We start from the raw sequence: 14,291 nt of genomic DNA on the forward strand, positions 1-14,291 counted from the left end.
TATCTTTCTTTTTGTTATCTCCTATGTCTGCTTTTCACGATTAACACCTTTCTACCATCCACTTTCGCTTTTTCTTGCTATCCTATATTCATATGTGTATTCTTTTCACAACTTTCTGTCTTGTGTGTGTTTTTTTTTTTTTGTTTTACTTCATATTGTTTTTTTCCCCTTTCCCATCTCCAACCTTTTTTACTTCTTTGTTTTATTCTAAGCCCTCAATTTTGCTCCAGAAGTATGTTTGTTATATCACTAAATCAGACTTCCAAGGACTTCTTCACTTTATCTCCATACAAAGTGCATTGTCCAATAGTGTTCAGGCCTGTACATTGTATAAAGATGCATTGGGTGATCACTGGAACCAAAACTTGCGATTTATCATGCAGAATATTATGCACAGATCTTCAAGTAAATTGAACTTCAGACTGTGCACTCTAAAGAAGGTAGCTCAGGAATTACTACCCTCCCCTTTATGGCATCAGCATGGGTGCACACTGTATAGCTGGGAGCAAGGGTAGGAATTGAGTCAGCTATCAAGTATATATAAATATACAATGTAATTGCAGCACACTTTGAGATTTTCTTTTTTTGTTTTTGGCTTCAAAAACAATAGCATATAAAACAATTTAAAAGCAAAATACATATACTGAGTACTGAGATTGTAATGACTAGTAACTTCAAAAATAGGCACTGTATGTGGTGTTGTTGCTTTTTAAGATACTGTTTTTTTTAAATTGTTTTATCAATCATAAAAAAATACTCATTTTAATGCACATTGTTGCCTATCAAGATGATCAGTGCACACATACATCTAATTTTTTTATTCTATTTTTTTGTATTCTAATTTTTTTTTCAATCAGGAATTAATTTATAGATCTTTGTATCACACCAGAGGTAGATACTAGCTTTTGAAGCTCTGTTTTCATCATCTATTTCCTTGCAGAACACAAAAGCACATTCCCAATCAATCTTTCTCAGTTTGTACATCATATCACAGATGTTAACACAAAATCTATTAATCTAATATGTGTACCTTATTAAAGCTTGGTTACACTTCATGGAAGAAACTTGGCAAATGTTAGAGTCCTTTGCTGTTTTATATAATATTCTTGTGTTTATCAAATATAAACTTACAATTTGTATAACCGCTTTCTGTTGGCACTGGTAGCAGATTTTTTCACTAATACTTAATATTCATTATTTATTCTGCTGAGTAATGTATAGCCATTTACTTTAAGCAGTAAGTTTATCATTATTCTATCGGTTTCTAAGCTTCCAATAATGCTAGGTTTGCAAAATAGTTTGTTCATGTAATTATACAAATAAAAAATAAAGAAAATGTAAAGTGGTAATTGAAACTATGGAACTGATCTTTTTATAGAAATGGCAAACATGGTGTCTGCCAGTGTCAGACTTAACCTGCCAATATTGCTGATAATAATATGTAATAAATAATTCATTATAACTATGTTCATTTCCAATTCATTTCCGCCTTATCTAAAGTCCAGACAGTATACCAATGCTGCCAACTCAATATATGTACACTTGCTTTGTTATTGGAACAGCTGACATTGGATGCATAATGCACTGTACAACAAACTACAATAAAAAAAAATAAAAATTATATACTATCAGAGTTATTTAGTAAAATCAGAATAGCCCCGTTAAATTACAGCTGAACAAATGCTTTCTGATGATTGAAATTCAGACCAGGATTGTTAAAATCTGGACCTGGACGCTTCAAATCTAGGCCTGCGATTCAAAAGTTTGAACCAAAAAGTCTTGCTCTTTCGTAGAGCATTGACTTAAACAAAAGAGTATAGAGAGTTTTCTTTAACGGTAAATTTTCAAGATGGACAAAAGTGATGTCCTTTGGAGTTCTGTTCTGGGACCAATTCTAGTCACCATATTAATAAATCATCTTGAAATAGAAATTGAAAGTCATGCTTCAGTGTCTGCAGATGACACAAAACTAGGTAAAGTGATTTAATAAGATGGAATATACTTTGCTCCAGAAGTATTTAGATAGATTAGGGGAGTGGTCACAATACTGGCAGATAAACATTAATGTAGATAAATGCAAAGTTATGCACTTTGGGGTAAAGAATGTGCAAGCTATATACAGCCTTAATGATAGTGAAATAGGGATAACAACACATGAGAATGATTTGGGAAGTGTTGTAGGAAATAACCTAGGCAACAATGTGTAGTTGCTAAGGTCAGTAAGGTATTGTCATGGATAAAAAGGGATGTTAGTGCTTATCATTTTGTCTCTTTGTAAAGCAATGGTAAGACCACACCTTGAATATGCTGTGCAATTTTGGGGACATGTCCTAAAGAAGGATTTATGACACTAGAAATTGTGCAGAGGCAGGATACATAGTTAATTAGAGGAATGGAATATTTTAGTTATTTAGTTAGGTTGACAAAGTGTCACACGTGGAATATGATAGTTTTATACAAATATATTCATTGACTATGCAAACAATTGTCTAGAAATGTATCCATAAACAGGACTATACATAGGATATGAGAAAAGAGATTAAGTCTAAGGAAAAGGAAAGGGTTCTTTACAATAAGAACATGGATGTGGCATTTTCTGTCCGAAGAGGTGCTTTTTTCATAGTCTGTACAGGTGTTTAAACAGCAACTGAATGAATACTTGCAAAAACACAATATCCAGTGATATATTTTTTAATACATGGGGCACAGTGTGGGACTATTAGCCTCCCAGATCTAATGTCTACCTCCCTATCTCATAGGACAACTTACACGTTTACTATGCTTGAATTTTTACAAATCATCTTCTGCTAAATATTTATCATAACAAAAGGGCTGTTCTAATTTGTTAATGGAAATATTGACTGCTGGGACTTGACAAAGTAGGTCCTTTACAGAAGCTGTACAGAATCGAGTGTTGATGATTACGGATGGAATCAAGTGTTCAGTAATCATTCCGTAGTTGTTTGGGATAATAACTGCATACAGCTATTCAGGATGTTTCTTTATATATAGATGTGAGTGCTAAATATGCTTATTTTGATATAGAGGTGAAAATTCATATTGTTATGAATAGATGATTTTTTTTAATGTTAAAATAAAAATGATATTTCTTCTCATATTTCGCCTCATATTTTAATGTGTAATCTACAAAAAGATAAAGGTTTTTGAAGCCAGATCAGATTTTTTTTCTGGCCTTGATCACTTTAGAAACAGTTTTTCAAAGAAAGAACATAGTTGTAAATATATATTTTTTTATGTTTCTTTTTTTATAATTTTTTTTAACGGAAACGTTTACAAATTTTAACCTGATAAATTCAGTTTAAAAATTGAAAAGTCAAAGTGATGAAGTACATATATAGTTTAAATAGCCAGCGAATTCAAGAAAACAAAGTTGTTTACCTTTAATGTTGGATGTTGTCATGTTCAAACATAAATCACATGTATTTTTAGGATTTATAGAACTGTCTTGGAAAGTTCTCAAAACAGCAATGTACTACTAGGCAATCACTTAATTTGCCTTTGAACGCTGATGTCTCTTATGCATTAACCAATTAACCCTATTTTGAAGGAAGTGAGCATTGGAAAGAAATTATATTTTGCAGAAGTACCACATGCAAGAAGAAACAAACTAAAATGAAGGCTAAAAGTGTTACATAGCTATATAAAAATTAACATAGTGAAATAGTTGCAATAGCTAAAAAGAAACATATATCCATCAAGTTCAGCCTTTCTCACATCTGTTTTGCTGTTGATCCAAGAGAAGGCAAAAACACTGTATAAAGTGCTTCCAATTTTGAAACACACTAGAAAAGCTTCTTGACCCCAGATCTTACCTTTGTTAAAAAAATGATATCCCTGAATATTATATTATATTAAGTGTTCATCCAATTGCTGTTTAACCATCTGTATAGATTCTGATTAACCAACTCTTCAGACAGATAATCCCACATCCTTGTTATTCTTAATGTAAAAAACATTGCCTTTGCCATAGACTAAATCTCCTTTCTTCCAGTCTAAATTTTAACCTTGTGTCCTATATACAGTCCTATTTATGAATACATTTCCAGACAGATGTTTTTTTTTTTAGAATGTTTGTACTTAAACATGTTTTGGGGTAGTTTTTGCTCTCTTTGACTACTACTTTCCCATTTTCTAGTTTAGCCATTCTTTTTTTTTAACTCTTTATTTCTTTATTTTTAGCTAAACAAGATAACTACATTTTTACAGTACAGTGGAATAAGCAGTTACAAGGCAAATATGGCTTTGATACAATCACAATACATTTACCACAGCATTCCCCCATGTGGCACCTATAAGCGTGTCATATCCTGTGGGTAATTATCCATTCCCACTACCTTCAGTGTGGTTGAGCAATATTGTGTCTGCTACATTCAGACAATTCAGTAGTTAAACAATGCACTTTCTATTGCGGGTGTTGGTGTACCCATAGCAGTGTGTGGAGCATCTCCAAATAGGAACTGTACCTATGTGATGCACAATGAGGTCTGAGTTTGTCCGAATTTCAAAACTCCAACTGGCCAGATGTCCTGTGCCACCTACAATGTGCCATCCCTTGATATAGAGCACCACTGTGTATGTGGTTAGGCTACATTGGTGGCGTGGTTTGTAATCGCATAAATAGGAAGAGATGAAAGAAAGTAGGAAAATAGAGGAGGCAGGAAGGGAAGGCAGGAAGGGAAGGTGATGGGAAGAGGGAGAAGCTGTAGGTCGCCTCTAGTTCGCCCATCATCTAGTGTCATAATGACCTGGAATCACAGGTAAGTGAGCTAGCAGAGTCTCATATTCTTGGTTCCTTGTCTTTTTGCCAGGGACACTCAGGCCTCCCATTTGTCCCATGCAGCTATCTGTTTATGGGATCTATTGGAACTCATATACAGGGAGTGCAGAATTATTAGGCAAGTTGTATTTTTGAGGATTAATTTTATTATTGAACAACAACCATGTTCTCAATGAACCCAAAAAACTCATTAATATCAAAGCTGAATATTTTTGGAAGTAGTTTTTAGTTTGTTTTTAGTTATAGCTATTTTAGGGGGATATCTGTGTGTGCAGGTGACTATTACTGTGCATAATTATTAGGCAACTTAACAAAAAACAAATATATACCCATTTCAATTATTTATTTTTACCAGTGAAACCAATATAACATCTCAACATTCACAAATATACATTTCTGACATTCAAAAACATAACAAAAACAAATCAGTGACCAAAATAGCCACCTTTCTTTGCAAGGACACTCAAAAGCCTGCCATCCATGGATTCTGTCAGTGTTTTGATCTGTTCACCATCAACATTGCGTGCAGAAGCAACCACAGCCTCCCAGACACTGTTCAGAGAGGTGTACTGTTTTCCCTCCTTGTAAATCTCACATTTGATGATGGACCACAGGTTCTCAATGGGGTTCAGATCAGGTGAACAAGGAGGCCATGTCATTAGATTTTCTTCTTTTATACCCTTTCTTGCCAGCCACGCTGTGGAGTACTTGGACGCGTGTGATGGAGCATTGTCCTGCATGAAAATCATGTTTTTCTTGAAGGATGCAGACTTCTTCCTGTACCACTGCTTGAAGAAGGTGTCTTCCAGAAACTGGGAGTTGAGCTTGACTCCATCCTCAACCCGAAAAGGCCCCACAAGCTCATCTTTGATGATACCAGCCCAAACCAGTACTCCACCTCCACCTTGCTGGCGTCTGAGTCGGACTGGAGCTCTCTGCCCTTTACCAATCCATCCATCTGGCCCATCAAGACTCAATCTCATTTCATCAGTCCATAAAACCTTAGAAAAATCAGTCTTGAGATATTTCTTGGCCCAGTCTTGACGTTTCAGCATGTGTGTCTTGTTCAGTGGTGGTCGTCTTTCAGCCTTTCTTACCTTGGCCATGTCTCTGAGTATTGCACACCTTGTGCTTTCGGGCACTCCAGTGATGTTGCAGCTCTGAAATATGGCCAAACTGGTGGCAAGTGGCATCTTGGCAGCTGCACGCTTGACTTTTCTCAGTTCATGGGCAGTTATTTTGCGCCTTGGTTTCTCCACACGCTTCTTGCGACCCTGTTGACTATTTTGAATGAAACGCTTGATTGTTCGATGATCACGCTTCAGAAGCTTTGCAATTTTAAGAGTGCTGCATCCCTCTGCAAGATATCTCACTATTTTTAACTTTTCTGAGCCTGTCAAGTCCTTCTTTTGACCCATTTTGCCAAAGGAAAGGAGGTTGCCTAATAATTATGCACACCTGATATAGGGTGTTGATGTCATTAGACCACACCCCTTCTCATTACAGAGATGCACATCACCTAATATGCTTAATTGGTAGTAGGCTTTCGAGCCTATACAGCTTGGAGTAAGACAACATGCATAAAGAGGATGATGTGGTCAAAATACTCATTTGCCTAATAATTCTGCACGCAGTGTATTCCATCCTTTCATATTGTCCATTGATGGAGACCTGATAGATTATTTCTTCCCTGGTAGGTATTTTTGTAGATTTCCACCCTGTAGCTATCAATAATTTGTAGAAGTTAGGATATGAAAGGTCAAGATCCCTTGCTCCCCTGTCAAGTCATTTGGGAACACATACAGTAAACAAAATTCAGGTGTTTCCTCAATGGTTTTACCCCAAACTCTTGTAAAAGTGATGCCACCATCCTCCAGAAGGGCTTTATAGCTGAACACTTTTACCATATGTGGGACATAGTCCCCCTGTCCATTAGACATCTCCAGCACTTACCAGATGGGGATGGAAGCATGTGGGCCAGCTGTGCCAGCTGTGTCCAGCTGTGTTAAATCAGATCATTTAATTATAGAATTAACTATAACTTCTTTTATAGCCAATCCACTTTGTAAATCCTCCAGCCCCCGAACCCCCAGCCCGCTCTTTGGTAAAACTTCTTCCCCATAAGGTCCCATATTGGGGGAACTTTGCATACTTGGTCAGATCATGTAATCATCAATAATGACCCTCAATATTTGAAAGAAGAAGATGTGTCCCCTGGCCCTCTTGGCACTTCCCCACCAGATCCCAGTTTTCCCCTCGTGAGCACTCATTTGTTCTTACTGGGGTTTTGGGAATCTTGGACTATCCTCCCTGGGTGATAGCTCCCAAAGCTTGGTTATGTCTCTCCCCCTCCTTTGTTCCTGGTTAGACAGCCCCCCTGCTGACTGGGGATGTTGGAAACACTGCATCATGTCAATGCCACTACAACCCACTAGGGAGGAAATGCACTCCTTCCCCCATACATACAGTTCCTTTCCTCTGCATTTAAATAGCGATCTGTTGACTTTGCCCATGGGAGCTTGCCATTAAGCCCATGCAGAAGTTTAGTGTGTTTTGTGAGTCCAGGTTACGACTATGAGACTTTCTTGCCCAGGGACCATATTCTTTTCCCAACCGTTACCCTTCTTCGGGAGGGATGTGAAACATTGCACTATACCAGTGCTCTAAAAGTAACTTCTACAACTTTGTTTAGTCAGACTTGTCAGACAGGGTGAGGCGTTGGAGAACCAAAAGTATGACTGAGGACCAGGTTCAAAACCGCACTCTTTTCCACTCAGGAGTTAACCTTGGCATTCTTTGAAACAGGGACGTAGTCAAGATGCAATCATCTGGTAGCGAGTTTGGGAGTAATGAACTCGAGTCTTGGCTATCCTCTGACTCACAGTTGCCATTTTCTAGACCTTCCTTTACCGCCAGCAGTTTTGATTGCTGCCTTATGGTAAAAAAGGCAGATTTGTCGCATTTTTGTTTGCCTTTGCTGTGAGACATGTTGTAGGGTTCTTGTGCCCTGATTTTAGGGGTTAGTGTCAAGTTAGGAGCGTGTTTTTAATCAGCCATGCACAGAGCTTCGGAATCATGTGGCCATTCTGTTTGGCTCCGCCCCCTAGTTTAGCCATCCTAACCCCCTGTTTGCATGTATTATTGGTTTATATCTTATATAGAATGTCTCCTATTTTTTCTGATTTAAATGCCCTTTTCTTATTTTGATGTTTTCGATTACTTTCCCACTAAGCCATATTGGTGTCAATTTGTTTCTTTTATTTTTATTACCCTATGGTACATACTGAGAAATGTACCTTTCCAATATTTGTTTGAAGATATTCCATTTATCCTCAGTGTTTTTTTCACTAAAGAGTTTATGCCAGTCCCTATGTTTTTAAAACTGCCCATATCTTATAGGAACTTTTCTTTTTAAAATTATGTGTTATTATACCCCATGTGCATTTGCTTTTTTGAGTTGATTTAAAAGACACCATATTGTGATCACTATTTCCCAAGTGCTACCCTACTTGAATGTTGGTCAGAAGATCACATTGATTGGTATAACCAGATCCAGACGAGCGTCCTTACTAGTTGTTGTTTGTACCAGTTGTGACAGGAAGGTATCATTTAGCGCACTCAAAAACCTGATTCCTCTTGCTGAACTACTAGTTTCTCTATTCCAATTTATGTCCAGCTATGAAAATTTTAATCATAGAAACTGAAATTGCCTGGTCTCTTATATGGCATTGTAGCTTCAAAGAATAGTAGCAAAGGCATACAATGGGAGTATTGTTGTACTCAGCAGATGTTACTGAACACAATGTGGGTTTTTGTACAGGAAATACACATTAAACAAAACTCATTATATTTATGTATGTCACAAAACTGAAAAAACACAATTTTACTACAATTTTGCAGAGATTGGTGGTGAAATGTCAAACGTGTCAAAATAACCTTCAGGAAATAGCATGTGATGTCTACTTTATATAAATATATACTTTTGTCTGGAAATGTTATTTTTATAGCTATTAAACTTACAAGACAGCCATACCAACCAAAATAGTTTAAAATTGGAATTGTTTTCCTTGTATTTTGTGACCTGTAACTTTGAAAATAAACTGAACTCATAGACATAGTATGTACTCTGTAAAAAAAGACATATACATTAATATATTTTTAATTACTCTTCCTAAGCTGGACATATTATGCACACGTTATTATTGACAAAACTATGAAAAAAAAATTCATTTTTTTATAATAAATGAGAATTGACATATGTAAACGTTAGGGGTGTGCATGGGCAAAAAATTTGGTTCGGAAATTCGGGTAAGTAAAAAAAAATGTATCTGCTTCGGCAATTCAGACCAACGGCATTCGGTTCGGCACTTCCGAACTACCAAACTTCGTCACTTCGGGACTTCGGCTCTTCGTACATTCGTAAGCATCCCAATGGCATGAACTTCGTACGAATATACATTTGGCATGAAACAAATCGCACATGTCTAGTAAATGGCACATCAAATTAAAGCCAATTTTGTCCTTTAACAAATGGCATATAATATATGTTGATGCAATAAATTAAAAACAAAAATGCAAATTGGGGTTGAACGCAAACCGCAAAAATTGCTTTTGTCCTTAAATGTAAGTCTGGCTTCTTACGCTGTGTCCTAGAGGGGTTAATTCTAAATTTCACTATGAAAGACTTACCTTTTCCACATTGCAGATTGAGTAAGGCCATGGAGTTTTCTACACAGTGAATTGTGGTAATTTAAAACCGAATTTGTGAACTTCATCTTAAAAATGAACTTTAGTTATCTCAACTGTTTTGTTCTACGTCTTGTGTTCAAATTGACACAATTCACTTTTAATCTTAACAGTATTCATTTTAATTAAATAGTATAATTGAGTGTAAGTACATATTCTTAATACAATTTTCTTTATTTTATTTTCCAGATATTTAACACAGATTTCTGTCAATAATACAGATTCTGATACAGCAAAAGGAATTGCACTTCTTTGGACCTCAATAGGCTTAAAAGAGGTTCAGCTAGTAAATTATTCAGCCTTACTTGACCTACCAGGCTCTTCTCCAAACACAATCACTCTGAACAATGGTCAGTGCTATTATCCAAATGGACAGCAGTGTGATGAAGAATTCAAGAGGCATAAGAGTCATGAGATTCTGCTCTCATATGCTGCTTACTCTGCCAAAGGAACTCTCGAGGTAACATAGCTATTCATCTCTGTCATTTTAAGTAAAATACTTCTATAAATTGGCAAATTCCATCACATTTGCTGGATAGCTGGTCCAATACAACCTGTGCCAATGTGCCACTTAATAGAGCCAGGAAGTAAGTAAATTATAGTGGTGCAACATTTACATGGCAACGAATGGTAGGATGCACTGACACAAGTCCATTAATGGCCCCACCGAAAGACATGCACTGTGTCATAAATACACAATACTGCAAAATGAGCACTCCATTGTTTCTATATACCTTTTTAAGTTCCAGTAATATAGAATATTAACAATGAAGTTATAACCCTATATATTTCAGGTTTTTTTTCATCAGTTTTGTATATTGTATATATTGCATGACTGATTTTCACACAAAAATACATTAACTTAACTTAGCTTTACTTTTTTTGATAAGGTTTTTTTTTTCTGTATGCACTAATAGATTTTTACAAGGTTATTTGTAGAATATCACAGCTTCCTTTCTCTGTGTCCTGTAAAACTCATTCATCTTTAGCTGTTTATATAAAGTAGGCAATTTGTGTTTTCTAGTAACAGTTTAAATAGCATTTGTGATATCTGCAATCTAGTTAAAAAGAAACTACTTAATGCCATAGTGATGAATGATGTACCTTGAAACCTCTTTCTAATGCATTGAACACTGAAAAAGGTAACACATCTTACCTATCACATAGGCATCTAGGTTATAGGCTACCATAATATTGTCAGGTCTTATATAAGCATAACACAATAATGAAAATACATTTACATAGTTCTGCTCTTGGTGCAAAGACCATGGAAAAAACTAAAAAGAAAAAAAATCATTGGAGAAATGTTTCTATTGATGGAAATGAAACTATTGTTGATGGACATTTTGATTACTAGCATTCTTTCATAGCCATTAGGGATTTTAGCCTTTTTAATGGTTTTACATTTTACATGAACTGAACTATTAAAAAGGAACTTCTGGTAATAACAGTTGGGCAAGATCCTTTCATCAAGTCTCAGTGAACAAATGACCACACTATTTAAACTCATTTTTGGCATACACAGGGCTATTGCATATTTGTTATTGATTACCAGCTGATAACCCATTGCCAGACATTTTTCAAATATCAAAATCTATCTAGTTCTCTATCAAACTACCAACAGTCTTCTTAATTGCAATTACCCTTGACATATGCTTGCTTAGAGGATTAAGGTTTTCTAACTTCTAACCCCTAGCACCATCTCTGGTGTGGTTGCTGCAGTTAGATTAGCTGCTATTGTGTGTCAAGAATCTGATTCTAGTTGTAAAAATAGGCACTGTAATATTTTGATGTTGAGTTCCAAACTATATATATATATATATATATATATATATATATATATATATATATATATATATACACACTGCTCAAAAAAATAAAGGGAACACTTAATCAACACAATGTAACTCCAAGTCAATCACATTTCTGTGAAATCAAACGTTCCACTTAGGAAGCAACACTGAGTGACAATCAATTTCACATGCTGTTGTGCAAATGGGATAGACAACAGGTGGAAATTACAGGCAATTAGCAAGACACCCCCAATAAAGATCACAGACCACTTCTCAGCTCCTATGCTTCCTGGCTGATGTTTTGGTCACTTTTGAATGCTGGCGGTGCTTTTACTCTAGTGGTAGCATGAGACGGAGTCTACAACCCACACAAGTGGCTCAGGTAGTGCAGCTCATCCAGGATGGCACATCAATGCGAGCTGTGGCAAGAAGGTTTGCTGTGTCTGTCAGCGTAGTGTCCAGAGCATGGAGACACTACCAGGAGACAGGCCAGTACATCAGGAGACGTGGAGGAGGCCATAGGATGGCAACAACCCAGCAGCAGGACTGCTACCTCCGCCTTTGTGCAAAGAGGAACAGGAGGAACACTGCCAGAGCCCTGCAAAATGACCTCCAGTAGGCCACAAATGTGCATGAGTCAGAAACAGACTCCATGAGGGTAGTATGAGAGCCCAACGCCCACAGGTGGGGGTTGTGCTTACAGCCCAACACTGTGCCAGATGTTTGGCATTTGCCAGAGAACACCAAGATTGGTAAATTCACCATTGGTGCCCTGATGACCGGTTTGGCAGTGGGTCAGTAATGGTGTGGGGTGGCATTTCTTTGGGGGGCCTGACTGCCATTAGGTACCAAGATGAGATCCTCAGATCCCTTGTGAGAGCATATGCTGGTGTGGTTGGCCCTGGGTTCCTCCTAATGCAAGACAATGCTAGACCTCATGTGGCTGGAGTGTTTCAGCAGTTCCTGCAAGACAAAGGCATTGATGCTATGGACTGGCCCGCCCGTTCCCCAGTCCTGAATCCAATTGAGCACATCTGGACATCATGTCTAACTCCATCCACCAACGTCACGGTGCACCACAGACTGTCCAGGAGTTGGCAGATGCTTTAGTCCAGGTCTGGAAGAGATCCCTCAGGAGACCATCTGCCATCTCATCAGGCGCATGCACAGGCATGGTAGAGAGGTCATACAGGCACATGGAAGCCACAAACACTACTGAGCCTCCTTTTGACTTGTTTTAAGGACATTATATCAAAGTTGGATCAGCCTGTAGTGTGTTTTTCCACTTTAATTTTGAGTGTGACTCCAAATCCAGACCTCCATGGGTTGAAAAATTAGATTTCCACTTTTTAATTTTTGTGTGATTTTGTTGTCAGCACATTCAACTATGTAAAGAACAAAGTATTTCAGAACAATATTTAATTCATTCAGATCTAGGATGTGTTATTTTTGTGTTCCCTTTATTTTTTCGAGCAGTGTATATATATACACAAAAAATAGAAAAGTCCATGTACTCTTGCTTAAAGTTAATAAATTGTATTAATGATACTTGCCGGGTGCCAATTCCCATGGAGATGTAGATAGAACAAAAGCAGAAGTAACTGGGCTGCACTCACGGTCTTGAGTAGAAAAAAATCTAAATTAATTCCATAAGTTGTAGCAAAATCGACGTTTCGGTCCACGCAGGGACCTTCCTCAGGATCAAATGACATCATTTTATCCTGAGGAAGGTCCCTGCATGGACCGAAACGTCGATTTTGCTACAACTTATGGAATACATTTATATTTTTTCTACTCAAGACCGTGAGTGCAGCCCAGTTACTTCTGCTTTTGTTCTATATATATATATATATATATATATATATATATATATATATATAAAATTAGAAAATCATGCAAAAGTTCATTTATTTCAGTAATCCAACGTAAAAGGGGAAACTCATATATGAGATAGATGCATTACATGCAAAGCAAGATAGTTCAAGCCGTGATTTGTCATAAGTGCTATGATTATGACTTACATGTCCACAATCTCAGTAAATTAAAATATTGTGAGAAGGTGCAATATTCTAGGCTCACAGTGTCCAACTCTGATCAGCTAAGTAAGCCATAACACCTAAAAAGGGTTTCTGAGCCTTCAAATGGTCTCTCAGTCTTGTTCAGTAGGAATCACAATCATGGGGAAGACTGCTGACCTGACAGTTGTGCAGAAAACCATCATTGACACCCTCCATAAGGAGGGAAAGCCTCAAAAGGTAATTGCGAAGGAAGTTAGATGTTCCCAAAGTGCTATATCAAAGCACATTAATAGAAAATTATGTGGAAGGGAAAAGTGTGGAAGAAAAAGGTGCACAAGCAGCAGGGATGACCGCAGCCTGGAGAGGATTGTCAGGAAAATGCCATTCAAAAGTGTTGGGGACTTTCAAAGGAGTGGACTGAGGCTGGAGTCAGTGCATCAAGAGCCACCACACACAGACGGATCCCGGACATGGGCTTCAGATGTCGTATTCCTCTTGACAAGCCGCTCCTGAACAACAAACAACATCAGAAGCGTCTTACCTGGGCTAAAGAAAAACAGACCTGGTCTGTTGCTCAGTGGTCCAAAGTCCTCTTTTCTGGTGAGCCAGATTAACCATAAGGTGACCAAGGTGGCTACCTAGGGCTGGCTTAGGCAGGGGCTTAATGGGCCCATGTGTGAGCCTGGATCTCTGACTCTGGTCAGCCCCCAAATGACCCTTTAGAAATAATTCCCTGTTGGTCAGTGGTTCCTAGCAGTTCTGGTGCTCTGTGAGGTAGTCATCACACAGGAACTGGGTTTCTCAACCTCACAAGCACCAGACTGGAAAGCCTGCGACCCACTGGACAACCAGGGAATATACTATTGCCCCCCTTCCTGCCGAGGAGGAAAGCAGGAGTGTGGCAAGTGTTAAATATGGGATTACTTTATTTGGAAA

At 37.6% G+C, this 14,291-nt stretch overlaps 1 protein-coding gene across 1 annotated transcript in view; it reads left to right on the top strand.

Annotated features, from left to right (window-relative positions):
- NAALADL2 (N-acetylated alpha-linked acidic dipeptidase like 2) overlaps positions 1–14,291 on the top strand; it is a 711,495-nt gene that overhangs the window by 289,642 nt on the left and 407,562 nt on the right. Inside the window, exon 3 of the mRNA XM_063442690.1 lies at positions 9,734–10,004. Coding sequence (XP_063298760.1) covers positions 9,734–10,004 — 271 coding nt within the window. The remainder of the gene's footprint in view (positions 1–9,733; positions 10,005–14,291) is intronic.

This window comes from Pelobates fuscus, chromosome 2 (assembly GCF_036172605.1).
Source record: "Pelobates fuscus isolate aPelFus1 chromosome 2, aPelFus1.pri, whole genome shotgun sequence".
Lineage (NCBI taxonomy): Eukaryota > Metazoa > Chordata > Amphibia > Anura > Pelobatidae > Pelobates > Pelobates fuscus.